This window comes from Fusarium proliferatum (genome assembly GCF_900067095.1).
Source record: "Fusarium proliferatum ET1 genome assembly, contig: FPRO_scaffold003, whole genome shotgun sequence".
Taxonomy (NCBI): Eukaryota; Fungi; Ascomycota; class Sordariomycetes; order Hypocreales; family Nectriaceae; genus Fusarium; species Fusarium proliferatum.
In genome coordinates this window covers 3,808,900-3,830,565 of record NW_022194792.1, presented here as the reverse complement: position 1 = coordinate 3,830,565, position 21,666 = coordinate 3,808,900, and the positions used below count along the sequence as shown (strand labels likewise).

At 48.2% G+C, this 21,666-nt stretch overlaps 14 protein-coding genes across 14 annotated transcripts; 5 read left to right on the top strand and 9 right to left on the bottom strand.

Annotated features, from left to right (window-relative positions):
• Positions 1–77: 77 nt before the first annotated feature.
• Positions 78–1,292, bottom strand: FPRO_05769 (uncharacterized protein; the record flags this gene model as incomplete). Its single annotated transcript, XM_031229391.1, has 2 exons — positions 78–727; positions 791–1,292. 2 exons carry the CDS (start codon positions 1,290–1,292, stop codon positions 78–80), a joined length of 1,152 nt encoding a protein of 383 aa, XP_031079632.1.
• A 361-nt stretch (positions 1,293–1,653) lies between these two features.
• FPRO_05770 (uncharacterized protein) lies at positions 1,654–2,658 on the bottom strand (the record flags this gene model as incomplete). Its single annotated transcript, XM_031229390.1, has 1 exon — positions 1,654–2,658. The coding sequence occupies one exon, from the start codon at positions 2,656–2,658 to the stop codon at positions 1,654–1,656; it is 1,005 nt and encodes a 334-aa protein (XP_031079631.1).
• A 546-nt stretch (positions 2,659–3,204) lies between these two features.
• On the bottom strand, positions 3,205–4,303 carry FPRO_05771 (uncharacterized protein; the record flags this gene model as incomplete). The annotated part of the gene is made up of 2 exons (XM_031229389.1): positions 3,205–3,816; positions 3,863–4,303. 2 exons carry the CDS (start codon positions 4,301–4,303, stop codon positions 3,205–3,207), a joined length of 1,053 nt encoding a protein of 350 aa, XP_031079630.1.
• Positions 4,304–4,751: 448 nt separating this feature from the next.
• Positions 4,752–6,026, bottom strand: FPRO_05772 (uncharacterized protein; the record flags this gene model as incomplete). The annotated part of the gene is made up of 1 exon (XM_031229388.1): positions 4,752–6,026. One exon carries the CDS (start codon positions 6,024–6,026, stop codon positions 4,752–4,754), a length of 1,275 nt encoding a protein of 424 aa, XP_031079629.1.
• A 601-nt stretch (positions 6,027–6,627) lies between these two features.
• On the bottom strand, positions 6,628–7,065 carry FPRO_05773 (uncharacterized protein; the record flags this gene model as incomplete). The annotated part of the gene is made up of 4 exons (XM_031229387.1): positions 6,628–6,711; positions 6,757–6,896; positions 6,944–6,956; positions 7,030–7,065. The coding sequence occupies 4 exons, from the start codon at positions 7,063–7,065 to the stop codon at positions 6,628–6,630; spliced, it is 273 nt and encodes a 90-aa protein (XP_031079628.1).
• Positions 7,066–7,518: 453 nt separating this feature from the next.
• On the top strand, positions 7,519–7,934 carry FPRO_05774 (putative ribosomal protein L38; the record flags this gene model as incomplete). The annotated part of the gene is made up of 4 exons (XM_031229386.1): positions 7,519–7,548; positions 7,601–7,634; positions 7,704–7,832; positions 7,888–7,934. The coding sequence occupies 4 exons, from the start codon at positions 7,519–7,521 to the stop codon at positions 7,932–7,934; spliced, it is 240 nt and encodes a 79-aa protein (XP_031079627.1).
• Positions 7,935–8,121: 187 nt separating this feature from the next.
• FPRO_05775 (uncharacterized protein) lies at positions 8,122–8,751 on the bottom strand (the record flags this gene model as incomplete). The annotated part of the gene is made up of 1 exon (XM_031229385.1): positions 8,122–8,751. One exon carries the CDS (start codon positions 8,749–8,751, stop codon positions 8,122–8,124), a length of 630 nt encoding a protein of 209 aa, XP_031079626.1.
• A 562-nt stretch (positions 8,752–9,313) lies between these two features.
• FPRO_05776 (uncharacterized protein) lies at positions 9,314–9,733 on the bottom strand (the record flags this gene model as incomplete). Its single annotated transcript, XM_031229383.1, has 1 exon — positions 9,314–9,733. The coding sequence occupies one exon, from the start codon at positions 9,731–9,733 to the stop codon at positions 9,314–9,316; it is 420 nt and encodes a 139-aa protein (XP_031079625.1).
• Positions 9,734–11,407: 1,674 nt separating this feature from the next.
• Positions 11,408–12,966, top strand: FPRO_05777 (uncharacterized protein; the record flags this gene model as incomplete). The annotated part of the gene is made up of 2 exons (XM_031229382.1): positions 11,408–11,629; positions 11,683–12,966. 2 exons carry the CDS (start codon positions 11,408–11,410, stop codon positions 12,964–12,966), a joined length of 1,506 nt encoding a protein of 501 aa, XP_031079624.1.
• A 278-nt stretch (positions 12,967–13,244) lies between these two features.
• On the bottom strand, positions 13,245–14,876 carry FPRO_05778 (uncharacterized protein; the record flags this gene model as incomplete). Its single annotated transcript, XM_031229381.1, has 3 exons — positions 13,245–14,131; positions 14,187–14,777; positions 14,825–14,876. The coding sequence occupies 3 exons, from the start codon at positions 14,874–14,876 to the stop codon at positions 13,245–13,247; spliced, it is 1,530 nt and encodes a 509-aa protein (XP_031079623.1).
• A 561-nt stretch (positions 14,877–15,437) lies between these two features.
• Positions 15,438–15,997, bottom strand: FPRO_05779 (uncharacterized protein; the record flags this gene model as incomplete). Its single annotated transcript, XM_031229380.1, has 2 exons — positions 15,438–15,914; positions 15,971–15,997. The coding sequence occupies 2 exons, from the start codon at positions 15,995–15,997 to the stop codon at positions 15,438–15,440; spliced, it is 504 nt and encodes a 167-aa protein (XP_031079622.1).
• Positions 15,998–16,283: 286 nt separating this feature from the next.
• On the top strand, positions 16,284–18,358 carry FPRO_05780 (putative METHIONYL-TRNA SYNTHETASE, mitochondrial; the record flags this gene model as incomplete). The annotated part of the gene is made up of 3 exons (XM_031229379.1): positions 16,284–16,479; positions 16,526–17,823; positions 17,876–18,358. The coding sequence occupies 3 exons, from the start codon at positions 16,284–16,286 to the stop codon at positions 18,356–18,358; spliced, it is 1,977 nt and encodes a 658-aa protein (XP_031079621.1).
• A 188-nt stretch (positions 18,359–18,546) lies between these two features.
• FPRO_05781 (putative METHIONYL-TRNA SYNTHETASE, mitochondrial) lies at positions 18,547–19,319 on the top strand (the record flags this gene model as incomplete). The annotated part of the gene is made up of 3 exons (XM_031229378.1): positions 18,547–18,568; positions 18,615–18,694; positions 18,741–19,319. The coding sequence occupies 3 exons, from the start codon at positions 18,547–18,549 to the stop codon at positions 19,317–19,319; spliced, it is 681 nt and encodes a 226-aa protein (XP_031079620.1).
• An 835-nt stretch (positions 19,320–20,154) lies between these two features.
• FPRO_05782 (uncharacterized protein) lies at positions 20,155–21,636 on the top strand (the record flags this gene model as incomplete). Its single annotated transcript, XM_031229377.1, has 2 exons — positions 20,155–20,248; positions 20,294–21,636. The coding sequence occupies 2 exons, from the start codon at positions 20,155–20,157 to the stop codon at positions 21,634–21,636; spliced, it is 1,437 nt and encodes a 478-aa protein (XP_031079619.1).
• Positions 21,637–21,666: the final 30 nt, after the last annotated feature.

Sequence of the window (21,666 nt, the reverse complement as noted above, 5' to 3'; positions counted from 1 at the left end):
CGCTCTCATCCCCCCTTTTTCCTAATCCGAGTCTACACCACCAAACGCTGTGATAAACTATCCGAATGACTCCAATCCTAGCTTTGGCGTGCAACGCTCTGTGGTGTATTCTCCTTACCCTCCGGTGCACACGAGGAACTCTTCAACGGAGGGAGTTCGTGATCGTTATCATGCTCATACTCCTCTTCCAGAGAGTCACTATCGACTTCAACCTCAACGAAATAATCGACCTTTCCAATGTAGTACTCAAGATCTTCGCGAAGAACAGCTCTTTGCGTACGAGGAATACCTCTTCTCCTGTACTCCTCCACGGTGATGGAGGGCTCGGGCGTTTCTTCCAACAACCTTTGCAGGACCTGGGCATGTTGAGTTACTCTCCCTTCCAATTTGTCTGTATATCTTTTTGCCGGTGTTAGGATCCCGGGATCATCCCCTTCCATACCACGTAGAAGACCGCACATCGCCCAGAGTTTTTCATATCCTGTAATAAGACGTGCTTCGGTCGTCCATCGGTCAAGATGGCCTTGTATTATACATTTCCGGCATATTGAAGGGACCCTGCTATTGGGTTTTATAACTAGAAGAAAATCATTCGGGATTTCCATTCCGTCACCACTCAGCACACCAGGAAGTTTGACCGCAAGTTCAAAACTGTGTGCACAGTCGAACACAACGCGATGAGTGCACGGCTCGGCGGTATCCTGGTCAACATCCCCCTTCTGTCTGCCTTGCTATGGACAGATGGGTGACGTCCCAGAGGATTTGAATTTGCCGAGTAGTGTATTGTAACAAGAATCTCCGATAATGTGTCCACAGGGAAACAATAAACCAGAATGTCCTTTTATTGGAGACATGGTTTTGGTATCCTGGCAAGGTTCTCGACAGGCAGCACAGCGAAAGCGAATACAATTGAATTGCAAAGAGAACAAACTTTGCTTCCCCTCGTCATCGTCGTCCGCCTTTTCACCCTTGGCGTGGAATTTATATATGATCTTCCGCAGCCAATCGTATGCACTTGGGTAGTGGAATTGACTGGGGAGGCCTAGGCCTTCCTTCGAGAGCACATTGAAGAACAGATCGGGGATTTCTGCAGACAAGTGTTGCCGTATGACTGATAGTTTCGCGACCTCATCCTCGGCAGACACGCCATCACTATGTTGGGCTTCGGTCATCCCATCGTCTTTCGATGTCTCTTCTGTGTTTTCTCCTTCTGATGCTTTTGTCTCTGGCGTAATCTTTTCGGTTGATTTGTTATCGCTAGCTTTTTCGCCGGCCCTTTTGTCGTCCGCCATCTTGTCGTCTGTCGATTCGTCGTTGATCACCTTGTGATGGGTTATATGTCTATCAGCAGCCACGTTGTCGGCCACGGTGATGATATACTCGATAGAATTTGGGCTTTTGTTTGTATGAATGATACTGGTGTGATAGCTGATGGTGATGTTGATGCTAAGTTGATGTTGAACGAGGTCAGTCAGACTCTTATGAATTGCAAGCACCTTCCAGGTGTAAATTACATCCGCAACAAAGGCAAGTTGTGTCAAATGCGCCCTTCTTCTGTCTTTAAGGTACACTGTAATATGATTAGGTAGGTAGTGTCTATTCTGCGTCTCAAGCTTCAGTTAAGCAGGAACTCGAATCCATACCCAGCAACTTCTACCTGAACGCCTTCTCATTCTGCCTCTGAGGCACGTCATGACGATTCATCTCGCTTTCACGCCTTCGCTTTGGTAGCTCTCCCGGTGCCAAATTCAGCTGATCCAATGAATGGCCTACCCAAGTATATCGCAGCCAACTCAATGGTCTACGGTCCTCAAACAAGACTTTTTGACCTTCGTCTACATAGAAGAATGCAAGAATCATCTGAATCATGAACACAGTTACATTCCCCGAACATGATGTGAGCTTTCCGAATCGAGTATCTTCAAATCGAATACCCAAGCGCTCCAGAACATGCTCAAATACTGCGGGTTGTTTAATGCGTGTCTCAAACTGTTTCTCCTGCTTCATGTCGCATATCTGAACATTGGGTTCTGCTAACCATTCCAAACCAAGCTGCTGCAGCGTAGTTTTGACGGAGTCTGCGTCAAAGGTGGGCAAAATGAGCTGTCGAAGACGCCCTTGCTCGATCTCATCTTTCCGTCGGTTTTTCTTTTTCAGCGCCGCAAAGACTCGATATAATCTGTACGCAAGATATTTCTCCTGGACCCTTCTTGATCGACCAAAAGCGAACAAGTATGGCGATTGATCTAGTGTGTCTTGGTACTCGAACTCTTCCACTATATAGTGGAGAGGAGCCATGTACTTGAACCATGACGACCCACGATCTCCAGGTATGACGCCCTTACCACGGTCATACAAGATGTCTCGCATATCAAGATATGCGATCCCGGCATCGATGACGGGATCGTGTCGACACGACGGTCCGTCCAGCGATGCACTAGGCTCTGCCCCGCAAATATGATGAAAATCCAGAGAGATGAAGATGTAGTCGGTGTCGGGCATTCTGACGAATTGGTTCGTCTTGATGTCCAATGTAGGGAAGGCATGCTCAAGGCCTTTGGGAGGAAGGGCACATGGTTCGCAAGTGATGCATTCCGTCTCTTCGTCAGAAATAGATGTGTTGGACGAGACGCTCTCTTGCAGACTCGAAGTCGACATCGTCAGAGCTGTGCTGAAGAGAAGATGAGTGTCAGGGAAAGCTCATGCATATAATACGAGAGAATAGCTATTTTCGAGCTCATTGACTTGACTACAAAATAGACACGGCCTCGCAATCAACCTACACCTTATATACGTTGAATGTCCTGTACTTCGGACCATTTCGTAAGTGAACGGCGACAAATTACGTATGTGAGCCAGAGTCTCACACAGTTTGTCAGTGAACCGTGCCATTGTTTGGCCGTGGCTACCTGACGCACAATTCAGAGCGAAATCAATGATGGCAGAGCATCAGCCATTCTCAAAATGAGATGTTCTATCGCTGTAGAAGTCTCATATACCGAGCAGACACAGGTTGAACTTCGACATAGGCCGCATTCTGTTGAGTGAAGAAGAGGTTGCTTTGCAAATTACAGGTGACAGCAGTACAGTAATTCCTTCACATTTGATTAATATCTAACAATCCAATCAGGTCTAAGCTTATTGTTCTTTGTTACCAGTGTACCCAAAACATTCACGCAGAGACAGGACCCCTACTTGTGTGATTCACAGTCTCGGGATAGCTGTCAAGTATGTCCCTCCCAACTTGAGCATATCAACAGCCTCCTTGACCATCTCATCAACGATTTCCCCAGCAGGCTGAATCTTGGTGATGGCTCCAGCAACCTGGCCCATCAAATGTGGCAGATCGAAATCGTTGCCCTGCTCAAAGTCGTACTCAATTGGTACAACACCCTTGTCACACAACTCCTTGATCTTATCTGGCTGCTCATGCCACTTCCTGATATAATCGTTTGTCTTCATTCTCAAAGGTCGCCCAGAGATAACAAGAGTTCGCTGCGTATCTTCGAATCCACATGAAACAACTTCTTTCTTATGCTCCTCACTGCAACTAGCTTCAACAGAGGCTACAAATCGTGTACCTACCCATACGGCCACAGCGCCCTGCATCAATGAGCTTGCGAGACTTCTTCCTGAGGAAATACCTCCGGCTGCAACTACCAATGCGGGAAGACCCTTGAGAAGAGGAGGGTAGTACTTCGAAGCAACGTCTGCAACGGCGGGGATGAGGATGGAGTTTGCAACATCTCCTGTGTGACCTCCTCCTTCGCCACCTTGAGCGCAGACCATGTCAACTCCGAGCTCGAGCGCTTTGGTCTTGGATGCGTCAGTGAATAGCAACTACTTTTTGGCTGTGACTTACTGCATGCTTAGGATGGCCAACCATGTTCATGACCAGGATTCCCTTATCATGAAACCTCTTAATCACTTGAGGTGGTGGTACACCAACAGCACTGACAAACAACTTGGCACCGCTGTCAATGATGATGTCCACCAACTCGTCCAACTTTCCACCAGTGTAATCATGGTTGGTCTTACGCGCATTGCCTCCAATCTGAGGCAAAGCGAGATCAACACCAAACGGTAGGTCAGGTCGTGAAAAGTTGGCCTTCATCTCCGCAATGATCTCTCGAAGTTGATCGGGTGTGTATTGGAAACCACCAATGATACCGAGACCGCCTGCGTTGGATACAGCTGCTGCAAGACGGCCACCAGACACCCTGGCCATACCGGCGAGGATGATGGGGTGCTTGATTCCCAGCAGGGATGTAAGTGGTGTTGTAATGGGGCCTGGAGGTGCCATTTTGAGATGTTATGAATAACAATCATAGACAAATATTTGGAAATGATCAAGTATAAGAATACAATACAGCTGGATATTGACCCTCGGCTCTTAGATAGGTATCTGTGGGGTCGGCTCTTTTGAACATCATCAACCGATCTACCGATTTGCGGGGGAAGCTTCATCCACAGTCCGAGGCATTACCGCATTAGGCTACCAATTCGCGTATCTCATGTGCCTCTGAATGCGCTTTGAACCCTTTCTGCATAAATTGCCGACGTCGGTGACGCATTTTATTTGTGCACAGTTATTGTATTGTATTCGCTGAATCTATCAGGTTCCCATCTCATTCCCGTTTCATCGTTGGCTCAAATCCCATACTTGGCTCGATGTTGGTATCATACATGAAAACATCCGTGACTCGCTATCATCTCTCATTAGGTAGTATTACAGAGAAGTCAAGTCCTCGTCATTGGAAATGCGGTAAGCGCGCTGGAACAAAATCTGTCTTCTCTGGTGATTTTGTGCCATCGGGTTGCGAACTGTTTGGCGCTGCATCTTGTGTCGCGGGCTTGTCTTCGACTTCTTCGACGTGGTGGTAGGCGGCTTTTGAAGGTGAAGCTTGATAAACATCATCCTCTGCTACCTCTGGTTTGGATTCGGAAATAGATTTGGGGTCGGGTCTTGGTGTGAGACCTTTTTCTGCCGCGAGTTGCGCTGCTGCTTGTTTCTTCCTCTCGACATCCCCATCTTGTTCTTTTCGTAGCATGAGCTCTTCTTGTTCCAGGTCATGTAAAGTCGGTCCCTCAACATCTGGCGTTAAGGAAAACGACGTGGATCGCTGCTCCATCCGGTAGTCGTCCTTGGAAGAAACTGATCCTAATGTCGTCCGCGATACTGTTCTCGACCCTGCCAAACCACTAGCTGGTCTTTTGCCCTTGCTGCTGGTCCTCCCACTTCGTCCACTTCGATCATCCTTTCTAACCATGTCGTATGTTACCTCGTCATCGAGTGGGATTGCATCTTCTTCACCTTCGCCATCGCTTGGGAATAGATCACCTCGTGATCGATATGAATCTGATGTATCGCCCGACCCTGTCGTCCCACTGCGCTTTCTAGTCACTGGTAGGTCAAAGTCGTCTTCGTCAGAATGCAGTAGTGGTTCATTTTCTCCTTCGCCATGTCGTCGTGGGTGGTCTTGCAGATCTGCCGCACTAGGTTTGTATCGCAGAGTACCGCCCATCTTCCATGGTAGTTTGCTGAGGAAACCGATCGGTTGTGTACTGGGAATCACAGTCGGGTCATCGTCCATGCTTGGCTTTCGTCTTCGGTCTCGGGTTCCATAGCTCATGCCGCGTTTCCTGCGCGGTTGTTCAGTTTCTCCCCCAGTGTGTCTTCGCTGAGTGCCAGTCCCAGCCAACAATCTATCCCAGTCTTCATTACCCCATGTGCCAAACAGACCGCTCTGCTCTTCCTCATACCAGTCATCGTAAAAGTCGAAACTGTACTCTGCCCTACTATGCGACAGTTCTCGCTCTCTGCGCTTTCGTAGACGTTCCTCAGGGTCACCTAGACATACAGTCGTACACTGTTCAATAGATTGCGCGATGGACGAAAAGCATGGGTTGATGTAATTATGTTGAAAGGTCCAGATTCCTGCCGCCGCATTCTCGGTTATGGTCTCGGTATCGTGGGCAATTTGGTTCCAGCGTTGGCGCAGTCGGGGGTCCTCGAGGAATGCCATTGTGAAGATAGTGGATATGACGTCGCAACATGGAAGCGCCGAGGTCGCAATGTGTTTCAGAAGATGTAAGAGGATTCAGAGGAGCTGATGATTAATTTTGGTGCGAGTCAATTAGTAGACATGGTCGCAGAGGTGAGGATCGGCCATCAAAGTATAATCTCGTGAGTGACAGGCTATGATTGAAGATCAGAGTTGATTGTAACTGTAAGACAGCGGTTGTTGTGGCACGTGCAGCGAGGTGAGACGATTAACAGTTGGGCTTGTTGGGTGGTTGGTTGAGTGGAGGTACTTTGAAACGTGGTTGTCTGGTGGCTGGCCATCAAGTACTGGATCCACTGGGCTTGGCTTTCGATCCAATATCTATGATACTTCAATGTTGTAATCCGACGGATCTTGACATGATGAACCTTATTATTTTTGGTGAGAATGCCAGGCGGGATCTTGTCAAGTTGTCCAAGCTTACACTCTATTTCCTTGACGTTACATTTGTCTCAGACGAGGTAAGAAAATATTCGTATTGAGCCGTCTGCAGGTGGTATCAGGCAACGCAGGAAACAGTGATGTAGTACTAAACAGTCCAATAATCTCAAGTTGTGGTATCCTACTTCCTTGGGATACGCATATTCGCTATCACTCTTTCGATAAGCTCTTCCTTGGTGGCCTTTGGGTCGGGATGTAGATTTCTCTGTTTCTGTTAGTCTGTGTCAACGGCTGTGAGTGATTCGCTTGCCTTATTCAACCACAATTTGCATTCTTCCTTTGTCCATGTTTTGGGATCACCTGTAGGGTCAGGCTGAGATGGGAAGACTCCTTGGCCATCGTTTCCCCAGATTGTATATGCCGCTGCCATAGAAACAACGCCTCCAAAGACTGGGCATATCAGTATGTGGCTTACCCTGCAGATAACAGATACTCACAGAGGACGACGTTCTGATAAGTATCAGTTTGTTTTAGCTTGGCTCATTGATATGTATTGATCAATCACAAAATTGTCTGCTCTTACCTTGGACTTCATAAAGTTATCAAGCCGAGTCGACATGTTGACGTCTTTTGTACAGAGACACTGACGTTATCAACGAGTTTGGTGGTCAGTAGGTAAACCTACACTTATTCCGAAGCAACAAACGTTGTAGGTTGAGAAAATCTAGAGAATAACAAAAAGAATGAGACTGTAATGATAATAAGGAACTTAGATATTAACTTCCAACAAGTATTCACAATCACAATGAAAGGTGGCCATTTCAAGATTCCTGCCTGTTGCCTCGAGGCGTCGTCTCATCCTCGTCTGCGCCACGTATTCCAACGCCACATCTCGGTGGATCGGCGACCATCTCTCCCGAACCAGTTCAACAAACGACAGTGGTCCGTGCACGCAAGGCCCCGCGAAAAGCAGCGCACAAAATGAATTCTCCAAATTCATTCATATCGAAATCGTCAACCCGTGCCTTTGACAAGTTTCCGTTCAACCCATCCACCTTGAACTACCGCCAAGATGCCTCAAGAGGTCGCCGATATCAAGAAGGTATGGAATGCGAGTACCAGCGGAAGGATTGAAATACTGACTCAATTACTAGTTCATCGAGATCTGCCGTCGGAAGGACGCCTCCTGTACGTTTTGACGAAATAAAACACCTCCACGAAAACACGCAGTTCGATTCTAACAATTAATCCCAACAGCCGCGCGGATCAAGAAGAGCCAGAAGACCAACAACATCAAGTTCAAGGTCCGCTGCCAGAAGCACCTCTACACCTTGGTTCTCAAGGACACCGACAAGGCCGAGAAGCTCAAGCAGAGCCTTCCCCCCAGTATGATCCTCCGCCAGGACGCAACGATGATACAAACCGCTGACACAGCATACAGACCTGCAACTCACCGATGTCTCCAAGAAGGCTAAGAAGTCCGCTTAAGAAGGTGGTTGAATAAAGGGTTTACTCTGGGTGTGGGAGGATTTCACAGGCACGAATGGGCGTCTCGGGATACCTTGCATTTCATCATGTGCTCTGAAAGGAGGATACTCGGATGAGTCCAAAAAATAAAAAGAACGATTCGAGTCACAAGATACTGGGGTCTTTTGCGTGACGAGTGTTGAATTGGCTAATGCAGCAAAGGCTTGTGCTCGAAGCGGGAGACTTTGGTAGCTTCGAACCTCACAGCTATACCGGACTCGATCACGTCTTCGAAGCCTGGGGATGCGATTATCACCATGATTGAATCGTCGCCCTCTATCCTCCATCCTGCCCACATTCTTTGACCTGGTAGTGTTGCGGATTGGGTCTCGACGGACCGATATTCTTTTTCGAGAGATGCTTTTTCTTCCGGCTTGACTGATATTTTCCAGACCTTGATCGATCCTCTGGCAAGAATATCTCCTCGAAATTCATTTTCTCCAGCTGGCGCCGCATGATACAAGGCCACGGCGTCCTTGTCTTGACTGATGAATTCTTTGAGCTCCTGCATTAGGGAGATGTTCTCTTGACTTTGGATCCATTCGTTGTGACCATCAACAGATTCCCATGGTGCTGTTAGAAATAGGTACGGCGCTTCGCCATCGGTGACCCAAACGTCGGTGGTGTAGTTGTAAGGCTTTCCCTCCAGCAGTTTGTGTTGGTGTTCCCTAATCCATTGAGCTTGTACTTGCTGGGTCTCTTTGAGGATGTTTCGTAGCTTATCCCCGTGGTACCCTGGCTTTAGCTGGATGGAGGCTGTTTCAATGACGCCGGCCATTTTATCGGCAAAGACTTGAATTGCTCAAAATTGAGAAAGGCTTAGATGCCCTATACCCATTACGATGAAGCTGAATAAATAATCAGTCAATCAGGCATCTTTGGCGACGTTGATGCGGGGTTCAGTAGATGATGCGCCATTGAGTTGCCTGGGAAGGATCACAGTCAACAGCGCAGTCGTCAGCCATAGTGTTGAAGATTGGCAGTAATCCAAGGAGATTTCCGTGCATTTGATACAGCCATCGTGTCAACTCTTTGGCCCAAATCCTTCGTAGAACCTCATACTCTGACAATATCCTGATTAGGGAAGGAATCAAAACTCAGGACCTTACCAGTAATCCTAAATGATAAAAAGACTTAGGTAACTTAGTACAAGTTCAGGATATCTTTTGCTGAGTTTATTTGATACCCTGCATTAAGGTCTGATGTTTTCTTGCTCCCTGAGGTATGAAAATGATAACCTCAATCTCAAGACCGTCTTGTCCAGTTCTGTTGTGCCTTCAACCAACCAAGTCATTGTCGACAGAGACATGCGTGCAGCCTTGACATATGGATGCCTCGAATTATTCCGTGCCTGGATTGCCGCCCTCCAGAAACTTGAAGAATGTCAACTTATTGCCATCAGGGTCTTTGATAGCGAACTGCCGAAAACCCCACGGCTTATCTTCAATCGCTTCTTCAATCACCTCACTTCTCTGACCCTTGACAGTATCATGCAGCATGTCCAACTGCTCTGTACCCAGTGCGATATATGCCGACCCTGGTTTGACCTCACCATCAGGTTTAAAGAAGTAGATATTGGCTGCTGCTTTGTCCCCTGCAAAGATTGAGCAGAAAGTATAATCTGAAGACGGCCCGTCCTCTGGCTTTACCCCGCCCAATTCGAACCCAAGAAAGTCGACATAGAAATCGAGAGTCCTCTGTATTGATTTTGATTCGAAAGTTGGAATAATTTTCCATGCTGAAGTGATTGGCGCCGTCATGTTGTGTCTGCTCAATATAGTATTCGTATAAAAGAGATGCGAATACGAAAGTGTTTCAATGCATTTAGCAGCAGCCAAGAGGAGCGTTATGTATGCGACACAATTGATGCACGCTTTGCTGTCCAGTAACAGGCAACAGCTTCTCCAGTACGGATACGGCCACACCAATGAGTTATAGCTGCAGGCACCAGCATGGATATTTTCCCGCCTGTCGTCATATTTTAGCTTCGCCTCGACGACGTAACTGCAAACCTGCAAGTTCCAACGACTCCAAATACTCTGTTGCTTCGGCAGATATTCGAGGCTGGCTCAAAGTCTCATAACCTGATTTACAGAACCGCCTGGCCAACCAGAGTGTTCCCTATCACAATCAACCTCTTCTGGCGCACCGATCAACAGCTGAACCAGACGGCTTATCCGGCACACAGGGTCACACGGTTGGGTTGCTGTTGTATTGTTCGTTGCTATTGTCATCATCATCAATCACGCGGCTATAACTGCCGATGCTTGTCTCTTCTGCATTTCTTCTGCATCTCGTCTTCAACTGATAGGCATTTCAGAATCTGAAACCTTGAAATACCCGGTCCTCGCCGGGAAACTCGGTCCATATAGTTTTGCTTGTTCGATTTTCCACTCTCGGTTGCTGCATCGACAAATCGCGGGAGACGGGACGTCTAAGTCGTGGTGGTGGGCTCAGCTCAGTCTCCAGATAAACCTAAGCCCAGCTGGAGACTTGACTTTAGCGCTAGACCGCTATTTTGAGTTCTTCCAATTGGAGGCCTATCATTACACATTCAGTTCAACAACAGAGGACAGATGTTGTGAGCTGTTGGCAACGTCTTGTAGGCATCTCATATCAAATCGGATCGAATATGAAGAGATAATAACGATATCACTTAGATTGTAACCCAAGTCCCTTAGCCTGTCTCGTTAAAGCAGTTAGTTCCACCTCATCTTGTTGATCGTTGGTAACTGTCATCTGCACCATCGAGGCACTCACATCCGGAACCTTTCCTATTTCGGTTGACGGGCGTTTCCCTACATCGTCCTGCTCCTTCTCTTTTCCATCCATTGGAACAAGTGTGAGGTGTGTCAAAAGGCAGGTACGCTGATCTAGGGATAGAGGTGGAAAGTGCGGGGGACTCAATTACCCATTACGCCAACAATTCCCAGCGGTGCATCAATCTAACCTACGTCTACCTCAGACTTTACATAGTAAGGTAACCAACGCTTCATCTGTGACGCTACCGTTTATTGCCTTTCATTATCGTCTCTGGCTTGCATTGCATTGCATTGTTGGGAGTCGAGGTCCGTCCGTTGTTGCCCGCTTCCTTCCTAACTGTTTTAACTTATCACACCCCCGCTCTCGAATTTAAAGAAGTTACTTTCCACCCCCTGACGATGGTCAAGAAAGGCGACCACTAATTTACCTAATTAAGCAACTTTCCTCCTTCATCCATCTTTCTTCTTGTACTTTTCTTTCTACTGTTGTTGAATTAAATTATCTTCCTACAATCCTTTACTGCTATTTCTCGCTCTACAACTTTTCCACTTTCTACGAAACACACTGCAGTCATTCATCACGACAGGGGTCAGACCACGTAGTTGGAGATAAGATCAACACCAAACAACACGCGCGACACAATCACCTCCATGCCATCTGTGACCCCAGTCATGGTGAACGGGCTCAATGGCAGCCATGCCAATGGCAACGGCAATGGTCACGGCCATGCCTCCGATTCTGGTTCCGAAACTTCTGGCGACTCTAGCAATGGCAGTGCCCGTCGTCGCATGAAGTTGAGTCGCAAAATGTCTAGCCCTATGGCACCTCCTTTCATGGTATCGGCACCAGGAAAGGTCATTGTTTTCGGAGAACACTCCGTTGTTCATGGAAAGGTAAGTCGGTTCCGTCTTATCGCCAATTGCATGCTCACATGATTGGCGCATAGGCAGCCATTGCCGCAGCCATCTCACTGCGGTCCTACCTTCACGTCACCACCCTTTCCAAGTCGAAACGTACCGTCTCGCTCCGATTCGCTGATATCGGTCTCGTTCACACCTGGAATATCGACGACTTGCCATGGGACGCATTCCAACAACCCTCCAAGAAGAAGTCATACTACTCTCTCGTAACAGAACTCGACCCTGATCTTGTTGCGGCCATCCAACCACACATTGAAGTTGTCTCACCCAACCACCCAGAGGAGATTCGGAGAGTTCATCATAGCTCTGTCTCAGCTTTCCTCTACCTCTTCCTATCGCTAGGATCGCCATCCTTCCCTCCATGTCTATACACTCTCCGATCAACAATACCGATTGGTGCTGGTTTGGGCAGCAGCGCGTCAGTTTCGGTATGCCTTTCAGCCGCTCTTCTTCTTCAACTACGAACACTCTCCGGCCCTCATCCAGACCAACCTTCGGAAGAAGCACGACTCCAAGTCGAACGAATCAACAGATGGGCATTTGTGTCAGAAATGTGTATTCATGGAAACCCTTCTGGTGTGGATAATACGGTTGCGACACAAGGTAAGGCCGTGGTGTTCCAACGGACAGATTACTCCAAACCACCGACGGTTCGACCTCTGTGGGATTTCCCTGAACTGCCTCTGCTGTTGGTGGACACTCGACAATCCAAGTCCACCGCACACGAGGTTGCCAAGGTCGCAAAACTCAAACAAACCCACCCCAAGCTTGTTGGCGCGATCTTGGATGCGATGGACAAGGTCACGGATGCCGCTTCTGAGCTCATTCATGACACTTCGTTTGACAGCAATTCGGAGACAGACCTTAGCAAGGTGGGCGAGCTGATGACTATCAATCATGGTTTACTAGTATCACTGGGTGTTTCCCACCCACGCCTGGAACGAGTGCGAGAACTCGTCGACCATGAGGGTATTGGATGGACAAAGTTGACAGGCGCTGGCGGCGGTGGATGCTCAATCACTCTTTTACGACCTGGTGTACCCACAGATAAGCTACGAAAGCTTGAAGGACAACTAGAGTCTGAGAACTACGCCAAATTCGAGACGACTCTTGGTGGCGACGGTATTGGCGTCCTTTGGCCAGCTGTGTTGAAGAACGGTACAGAGGAAGATGACGAGGGAGGTATGGAGATTGATCTTGAGAAGTTCTTAGAAGCCGAGGGCACTGAGGGTGTCGAAAAGCTCGTCGGAGTACATGGCGATACTGGAGAAAGAGAAGGATGGAAGTTCTGGCGAGTTGAAAGCCAGTAAATCACTAATAAGACAGAACACGCTCAAGCTGTTGAGCATTTACTCCGATGTACACCATCTGGTTAGCCATGCATGGTCAAACACAACTAAGACTTGGAGAAGCGGTGGGAAAGGCCTCTTTGGGAGTTTTTGGCATATACGATTATAATCTAGTAATGCGACATGTTCTTTCTACTCAATTCATTTGGGCACTGCTCTGGGTTCTTAAGATTCGATGTTTAGGGACTACAATTCCGGGCTTGAGGTTTTAAAAATATATCGCATCATAACATATCCAACTATGTTGCGCTCTGACCGCTCTTCAGCAGTGTCACACGGTATTTCCAATATCCCTCTCGTACAGGATCCCATTTCTCTCCAAGACGTCGTAGACAAAGCTCAGCCTTTTCGTTGTCACCCTCTTCATCGTACAATTTGGCCAAGAAATCAAGCGCATGTGAACTGCGCACCTCTTCTGCTTCCTCTCCCAGTGCAGTGACAAATTTCTCGGCGAACTCTTTAAAGGACGATAGGGGACGAGAGCCTTTGGCTAAAACAGCAAAGACATAGTTCCAAGGAGACTGGTTCTGCGGCGCTAAATCAATCTTCTCTTTGGAGTAGTTGATCTCTCGATCAATTGTCTCTGCTGGAATGCGAGGGTCTGGCTCCGTAGGTCCTGATCCAGGGGTGGAGGCTGTGGGGTCTGAGAAGACAAGATAGAAGCGGTGCGACCAGGCTGAGTTGTTTCGCACATCTTCCTCAATGTGGTTTTGGGTGGAAAGAAGCTCACTCATAGTCCACATGTACAACTTGGAGACGAGGTACTGGCGATATGACCAGACATGGTAGTTCTTGGCGTCTGATTCCAGCATCTTTGTGATGAACTGCGTCTCCGAGCGAGCCAGTTGACGGACAGTCGCGGTATCCTCCTCGATGAGAGGATAGTAGTAGTCCATCAAGAGCTGGCGATGGTTCCAAATCTGGTAGTTTTTGAGATTACTGAGGGCAACCTCGTTCAACCATGTAATCTCATCAGGAATACTGAGCTTGAGCACCGAGATAATCTTGAAGCGGAACAACCAGACGGTGTAGTGTGCTGGGTTCATGGCAATGACGTGCTCTGTCAAGCGCAGACTTCGGGGAGAGCACTCGTCCGCGGCCATGACGGCGCGGAGGTAGGATACGGCTATGATGCTGTTCAGTCAGTCACTCCTTTAGACTTGGGCATCAAACGGACGTACCCTCAGCATAGTCGTCCGGATAGGCAATCTGCGCTAGGGCGCCTTCGGGCTCGTTCTGAGGGATGGGAATGACATCGTCCCATTCAGGATCCTGGGCCAGACTTCCCGTGATCTCCCCATACAAGTCCCTCTTGAGCGCAGCCATAGCTTTTCTTCTCGTCTTTTCAGCGGCGATTTCCTCGGTGGTTACTTCGAGTTGCTTCTCTCGCTTTTTGAGAAACTGACGGTGCTGTATTTGCAGCGATGTGAGCTTTGCGTGCTTTAGAGTGCGCTGCTCAAGCTCGTCGGGCGAGTATGTCCCGATATCTCGTCCGGAACGGTCTTTTCCCCAGGCGTAGTCGCGGGGAAGTCTGCGAATAGGTAGACCCTCTTTCGTAACAAACTTCCAGAACTCGCGCTCTGTCTTGTTGGAAAAAGGTACACGGCGGTTCACAGCAGGATGGATGAGGTTGACGTGTGCGTATGTCTTCTTCTCAGCGGGAGTAAGTGCTGATAAACCTACTTGCTGACGACGGTTCTCGATAGGGTTCGTCTGGAAGAAGCGCTGTTGCGAACGCTGGGCGATGGTGTCTGGGGGAGATTCTGGAGCAGCTGGGAAATGTTAGACAGATATATAGAGACGAGTGAAAAGGGCATACCTCTGGGCTCGGGGTTCTGGGCCTTGGAGCTGGCTTTTGTCTTGGGTGGCATTGTTGGAGTTGGAGAGCTACGTTTGTGATGGATGGTGGGGTTTTGTCACTGGGTTCTACTGCTTTTTGCTGTATGGGGATTGACGCATGTGCAGGGGAGGATACCCCGCCAAAATGAAGCTATTGTTCTTGAAGCCTCGTTGAAGAACAATATGAGCATGTGCAAGTGATGGTTAAGCTCGGATATTTGTTATGTAGTGTTGGCAAACAGTTGTTGGTGGTGTAAAATGAGTTGCTTGTTGGTTTGCTGTCTAAATTGATCGATGCCAGGTGAAAGCCTATCATCAAGATCCATCAGAATGACCTATTGTTCTATGCGCTATGATATCGGCTCGTCTTTCATACTCGACAAAGTCCAGTTCTCTCCCATTCAACCTGGATCTTTCGTTCATGATCTTCCGCCCCGAGTGGCACGGCCTGCCCCCTATGGCTTCTGGCCACGGGGCTTCTTCGCCGAGTTTGCGTGACTGTTATCCTCATTCAACGCACGCTTGGTCTTTCCAAAGCTCCTCTCGAACTCTGTTTCCTCTCTAATCGGTATCTCTTCACCATCTGCCCAGCCCTACAAGGCGCGAAAGTTCTGAGACATGACGAGCCACTTCTTCACACCCTTCGGAGGGTTCTTGACCATAGATTCCCAGTTCGGTACGAGAACAAACGTCTCGTTGAACATCTTTTGAGGCGCTTCTCTGCCCTTTCCAAATTGTACCCTGCCCATAACAGTGACGAGGATGGACATCTTGTCGCCGCTCTTCTCCTTTTTCGCACTGTCAAAGATGTTTTCGGGTGCGCCCATTGTGAAATTTGGGTTGAGGACGTGTGCGTCGAAGGATTCGATTTCATAGTGCGCGTCTTTGCCTTGCGCTTCGAGGAGTTTAGAGTAGTCGTCTGGTGTTGGGAGGACGGCGCCGTTGATGGAGATGTCTGCGGCGATGGGGTATCTTTGAGAGGAGTTTATGTAGAATGGGAGGATGTCCTTTTGTCGGTTTATGGCTTGGTAGTAGTTGCTGGTGAAGATTTCAGCAGCTGAGTTTGTTAGCTGTTGCTTCGGTGGTATGAAGAAGGAGATGACTTGCCATCGCTGGAGGTTTGCACCTCTGTTGCTAGTGTTGGGGCTGACATGGCTGGGCTTGTGTGTGTATTGATGCTTAGAGGAGAGGATTGAATGGGAGGAAGAAGACGGGCACAAATAGGTCGGGAGCTTTTAAGGTTGGCGCAAAAGTAACCAGTTCCAGGCAGAGTTTCAAAAAAGATGCCTGCGATGATGCAAATGGACAGTTATCACAGAACCTATCCGCACGGTGCATACTGTTGCTTATCGGATGAAGCTTTGCAGCTGCATCTCTATATCCCCACATTCCGCTCAGAGTTACAGCAAGAACAGTAGCTCTGGAAGCTCTCAAGTGCCATGAGGGCCTTCAGGTTTCAGTCGTTACAAGGCGCTCGCCAAATACAGTCTCGATTGGCCCGTCAATCCAACTTGAGTCGCCTAGGATGTCGAGCCTGTGCGCCAACTTCACAATGGCGCCGTTCGAATAGCACTGAGTCGACAGGCAAAGAGAAGCCATTTTATGTAACAACGCCAATCTTTTATGTCAATGCTGGTTAGTTTGATGCATCGTAACTTTGGCGTATCTAATTGACGTGCAGCTCCTCATATTGGTCATCTGTACACCATGGTTCTGGCCGATGTCATTAAACGATGGAAGCAAATCAGCGGCCATGAGGCCTACCTCGCTACAGGCACAGACGAACATGGCATGAAGATTCAACAGGCAGCTTTGGGGGTAGAGATACCACCGAAGGAATTCTGTGACAATAACGCCCATAAGTTCAAAGACCTCGCCGAACATGCCAACATCTCGCACGATTTCTTCATCCGAACCACCGATCAAGAACACAAAGACGTTGTACAGCAGTTCTGGCTCCTTCTCAAGGCTCGCGCACCTGAAGGCTTGGGTCTATACAAGGGGAAGCATGAGGGGTGGTACTGCGTCAGTGATGAGTGCTTCTATCCCGAAGATCTTGTCCAGTCAAGCATTTCTCCTCAGACAGGGCGCAAGATAATGGTCAGCAAAGAGTCAGGTAATAAGGTCGAATGGGTTCGGGAAGATACGTGGTTCTTCCCGTTGTCCAAGTATAAGGAGAAGCTGCTTCAGTTCTATGACGAGAACCCGAATTGGATTCAACCAGCTGATCGTATGAATGAAGTGCGCAACTGGGTTCAAGATCATCTTGAGGATCTCTCCGTCACTCGCCCTGCGAAAAGACTGAGCTGGGGAGTCAAGGACCCCGAAGATCCCGACAATACTATCTACGTTTGGGTGGATGCTCTTGTTAACTATCTGACCACGTCTGGATTCGGCACAAAGTGGCAGGTCGGTGATAAAGATACGGGAATATGGCCAGCAGACATGCATGTGGTCGGCAAAGACATCATTCGCTTTCATGCGATCTACTGGCCTGCTCTTCTCATGGCCGCAGGCCTTCCTCTACCCAAGAAGATCCTCTGCCACAACCACTGGACCATGTCGAACCGCAAAATGTCAAAATCTGTTGGCAACGTCGTCAACCCTTTCTTCGCTGTTCAGCGCTGGGGGCTCGACGCTCTGCGATATTTCCTCATGCGGAATGGTAATTACAAAAGCGACTCGGACTACGCGAACGAATCTATCGCTGCTATTTACGAGAAAGACCTTCAAGCCAATATTGGCAACCTGTTCAACCGAATTGCTCGAGTCAGGAAGGTTGCATGGAGTACAATTGAGGCAGTCGAATTTGCGAAGGCTGGGAGGTTTGAGAACCCTGGGGAGATCTTGTCTACAAGTTCTCCTATCTTCATAAGTCTCGAGAAGAGTCTGCAAAGCCTACCGGAGGAAATTCGAACCCATATGGATCAGAATCAAGTGAACCATGCCCTACAGCATATCTTTTGGCTTCTCCAGGACGTGAGTATTCCTTGTCCACTTGAATTCTAGTGACTGACCCACCTATCTCAAGACCAACCGCTTTGTTTCAGAAACCGAGCCATGGAAGATTGTGAAAGAGCAGGATGCGAATGCGCGAACCCGCCTCAACTGGGTCATCTACCGATCCGCCGAAGCTCTACGAATTGCAGGAATCCTTTTACAGCCCGTCATGCCCGAAAAGGCTGCGCAGCTGCTCGATGGTCTAGGTGTCAAGCTAGAGCGACGGACTGTCGAGTATGCTCGTCCTGACGCTGACCTCGATTATGGCACAGAAGCTGCAATTGTGAGTCAAAAGCCTGATGCTTTTGGTTCTATGTTCCCTCCTGTCGCGGGCATTGAGCTGCCTGATTTTGAAGTTGTGGCTGGGATGGAAGGGCCAAAGAATCGACTGGGTCGTGTGGTGTTAGCAATGGCGGAGGAGATTCAAAAGGCTCGAGAGGGGGAGAAATGGAGAATAGAGAAAGTGAGACAAAAGAAGCTGAGACTAAAGAAAGAGGCCGAGGCTAAAGAATGATGGATGAATCTTGTAACGAAATTTGTAAAATATGTACAATAAAAAGGAAGCGTTGGCCTGTTGTCCTGCATTTACCTATGGCTGTGGTTGTAAGAAGCTTTTTGCTGCCCCATTTTGGCTCGACTTTTTTCACCAATGGTGTTGCACTGTGAATATTCACCTCAACAACTTACACGTCACAAATCACAATGAAGATCAACCAAAATACAGGTAAATGCTACACGCTCCATAATGCACATGCACTGATGAGTAGTAGCCATTTCAACAAGCAAAGCCTTGCTCGTTCCATACGAGGCGCATCATGTGAAGCAATACCACGCATGGATGCAAGATCCTGTAAGCTCTCACCATCACCAGAATCTCACATACTGACATGACCCAGGATATTCAAGAAGCTACAGCTTCAGAGCCCATGACTTTAGATGAGGAATATGAGAACCAGCAATCGTGGCGTACATCATCTGATAAACTCACTTATATCGTCTGCGCACCGCTCACGGATGATGTATCACTTGTGAAAGCCGGCACCGCGGATGCAGACCCTCTCATGCGAGGCGACATCAACTTCTTTTTGTACCCTTTTGAATCCGATGATGAAGACATAGAGACAGGTACAGAGGGCTGGGTCACAGGTGAAGTGGACGTCATGATCGCATCGCCCTCACATCGTGGTCAAGGTTTTGGTCAAGCAGCAGTTTGTGCATTGCTCGTCTATATCCAAAAGCGCCTAGATGGGATACTCTCAGAGTATGGGGCCAAAGAGCTGAAGGGTTTGATGGTCAAGATAAAAGAGGGGAATAAAGGCAGTAGAGCTTTATTCGAGAAGTTGGGCTTCGTGCAGAAGGGAGAGGTGAATTACTTTGGAGAGATTCTCATGACTATTGAGTGGGATGAGATTCTGAGAAGAGATTGGTGGAAGGGAGCTGCAGAGGAGTTTAGAGAGGTTAAGTATGAGATGTGAGAGTGAGGGTGTTGATGAGACTGCTATAGTAATAAGCAGTTGTTCAAGGCTCATTTTGTCACGTCGAGTTGGTGCCACCGATGAGCCTTTTCTCTTTCATTCTCCAATCTTGGTTGATATTGAGCTGTGAATCATCTCGGAACGTTTAATCCTTGTGCTCGCCTCCATATATGTTGCTGGGGTCCTTCATCTTCATGCATGTGACCAAAGAGACTACCACCACTCATATCATCTTTGTTATTGGAGTCGTGGTAGAACTGCACTATAATAAATTTACAGCATATTTGCCACAACCTCTTTCTTTATCATGAGCAGGTCACTCCTTTCCCAACACTAACTAGTTGATAACGTTCAACTTATCCTCGAAACTAAACAAGCCCTCTTCTTACTAGATCTCATGCGAACTTACAAATCATCACATCACAGCTTACCCATCCCCACACGTATCCAAACCATTGGCCTTGACATTTACATATCTTCAAGCTATTGACTTTTCCCCTCAACCTTGCTTCACACCACAGTCATCAACCTTCCTTATCAGACCACGAGCGGGGTTCCCAAGCTCCATCCGCTTGTGCATACAGGATCTCCTCGGTGTTGCACAACGAACTGACCGGTCTTCCCCTCCGCGGACAAAGTTCCGCTGATCGAGCGATTTACGGTCTTGGGTGGAAATATATCTGATTAACCCATTTATTGGGCGAAGCTTATCAAATGCCAAGACCAAAGGTGGGATTTAGAGTTAGCGTTTGCCTAAGCATAAATACAAGCATCGAGCCCGACTTCCGACGGGACATCGCTCCTCTTCAATTTCTAACTAATTCATAACTTGAAAATGTATTCCAAGACTCTTTCGTTGAGTTTTCTTTTTGGCAGTGCTGCTAGTGAAGTCATTCATGGCGCTGTAGTCTTTAGTCGTCACGGAGATCGTATGTCTTGTCCATCCGATTGATGAATCTCACTTACATTAATAGGTACCACAAAGTGGTACGGCGCTCAATCTCTCACTAGTCTCGGCGCAGAGCAGAATTTCCAAGTTGGTCGAGATTACCGTGATCGATACCTCGCTTCAGACTCTCAATATCGTATCTTGGGTATTTCTGAGGATGAATACAAGCCCTCTCAGATCTTTGCTAGTGCTCCTGATCAGGGCATCCTCATGAACACGGCTACAGCTTTCCTTCAAGGATTCTACCCTCCTCTCGCTGATCTAGACCCTGAGATTGCTTCTCAAACTCTTAACAACGGATCCCAGAGCCAGGCTCCTCTTGATGGATACCAATATGTTCGTCTTCACACCATCAACGACAATTCACCAGACACCATCTGGATCAAGGGCGATGACGCTTGTCCCAAATATGTCACCGCCTCGAAGTCTTTCATGAAGAGCGATGTCTTCGCTCAGCGCGAGGAGGACACCAAAGAGTTTTACGAGCAATTCTACGATGTTCTCTCCGATGGCGTCTACAACCTTCGTCCCGAGAACATGACCTACAAGAATGCCTACAATATCTTTGACCTCGTCAATGTCGCTCGCATTCACAACAGCTCCTCCCCAGCACGCAACGTCTCAAACGCAGACCTTCTTCAGCTCCGCACCCTCGCTGACTCTGCGGAACTCGGCCAGAACTGGAACGAGTCTGATACCGCTCGAGCCATTGGCGCCGAGACTCTTTCTGGCGCTATCCTCAACCAGTTGAATGAGACTGTTACTTCTGAAGGAAAGCTCAAGTTTTCTCTCTTCGCTGGAAGTTATGACACTTTCCTTGCTTTCTTCGGTCTTGCGGATCTTCTTGACGTCTCTCCCAACTTCTACGGTCTGCCAGATTACGCTTCTACCATGGCATTTGAGCTCTTCACCGATGATGACACAGACAGTTTCCCCTCAGACCCAGAAGCAGACCTTCGAGTCCGCTGGCTCTTCCGCAACAGTACAGCCGGCGATCTTGAGACTTACCCTCTCTTTGGAACTGGCGAGGACTCTCTACCTTGGTCAAAGTTTGTGACCGAGATTGAGAAGCGTGCTATTACTGATGTTGGAGACTGGTGCACCAATTGTGGCGCCGAAGAAGATTTCTGTGCTGCATACAAGGATGACGATGAGAGTGCTGAGGGCGAGAGTGAGAACAAGACCTCCAAGAAGGGTGGCATGTCCAATACCGTTGCTGGCGTAATTGGTGCCATGGTGACTCTTGGTGTTGTTGCCATCGTTGGAGCTGCCGCCTTCGTTATCATGAGACGCAAGCGAACTGCCCCTGCTGGAGAGAAGAGCAGTATCCGCAGTGGAAGCACTGATGGAAATGCGGCCAAGGTTTAAAATTCATACGACATGGAATGACTATATAAA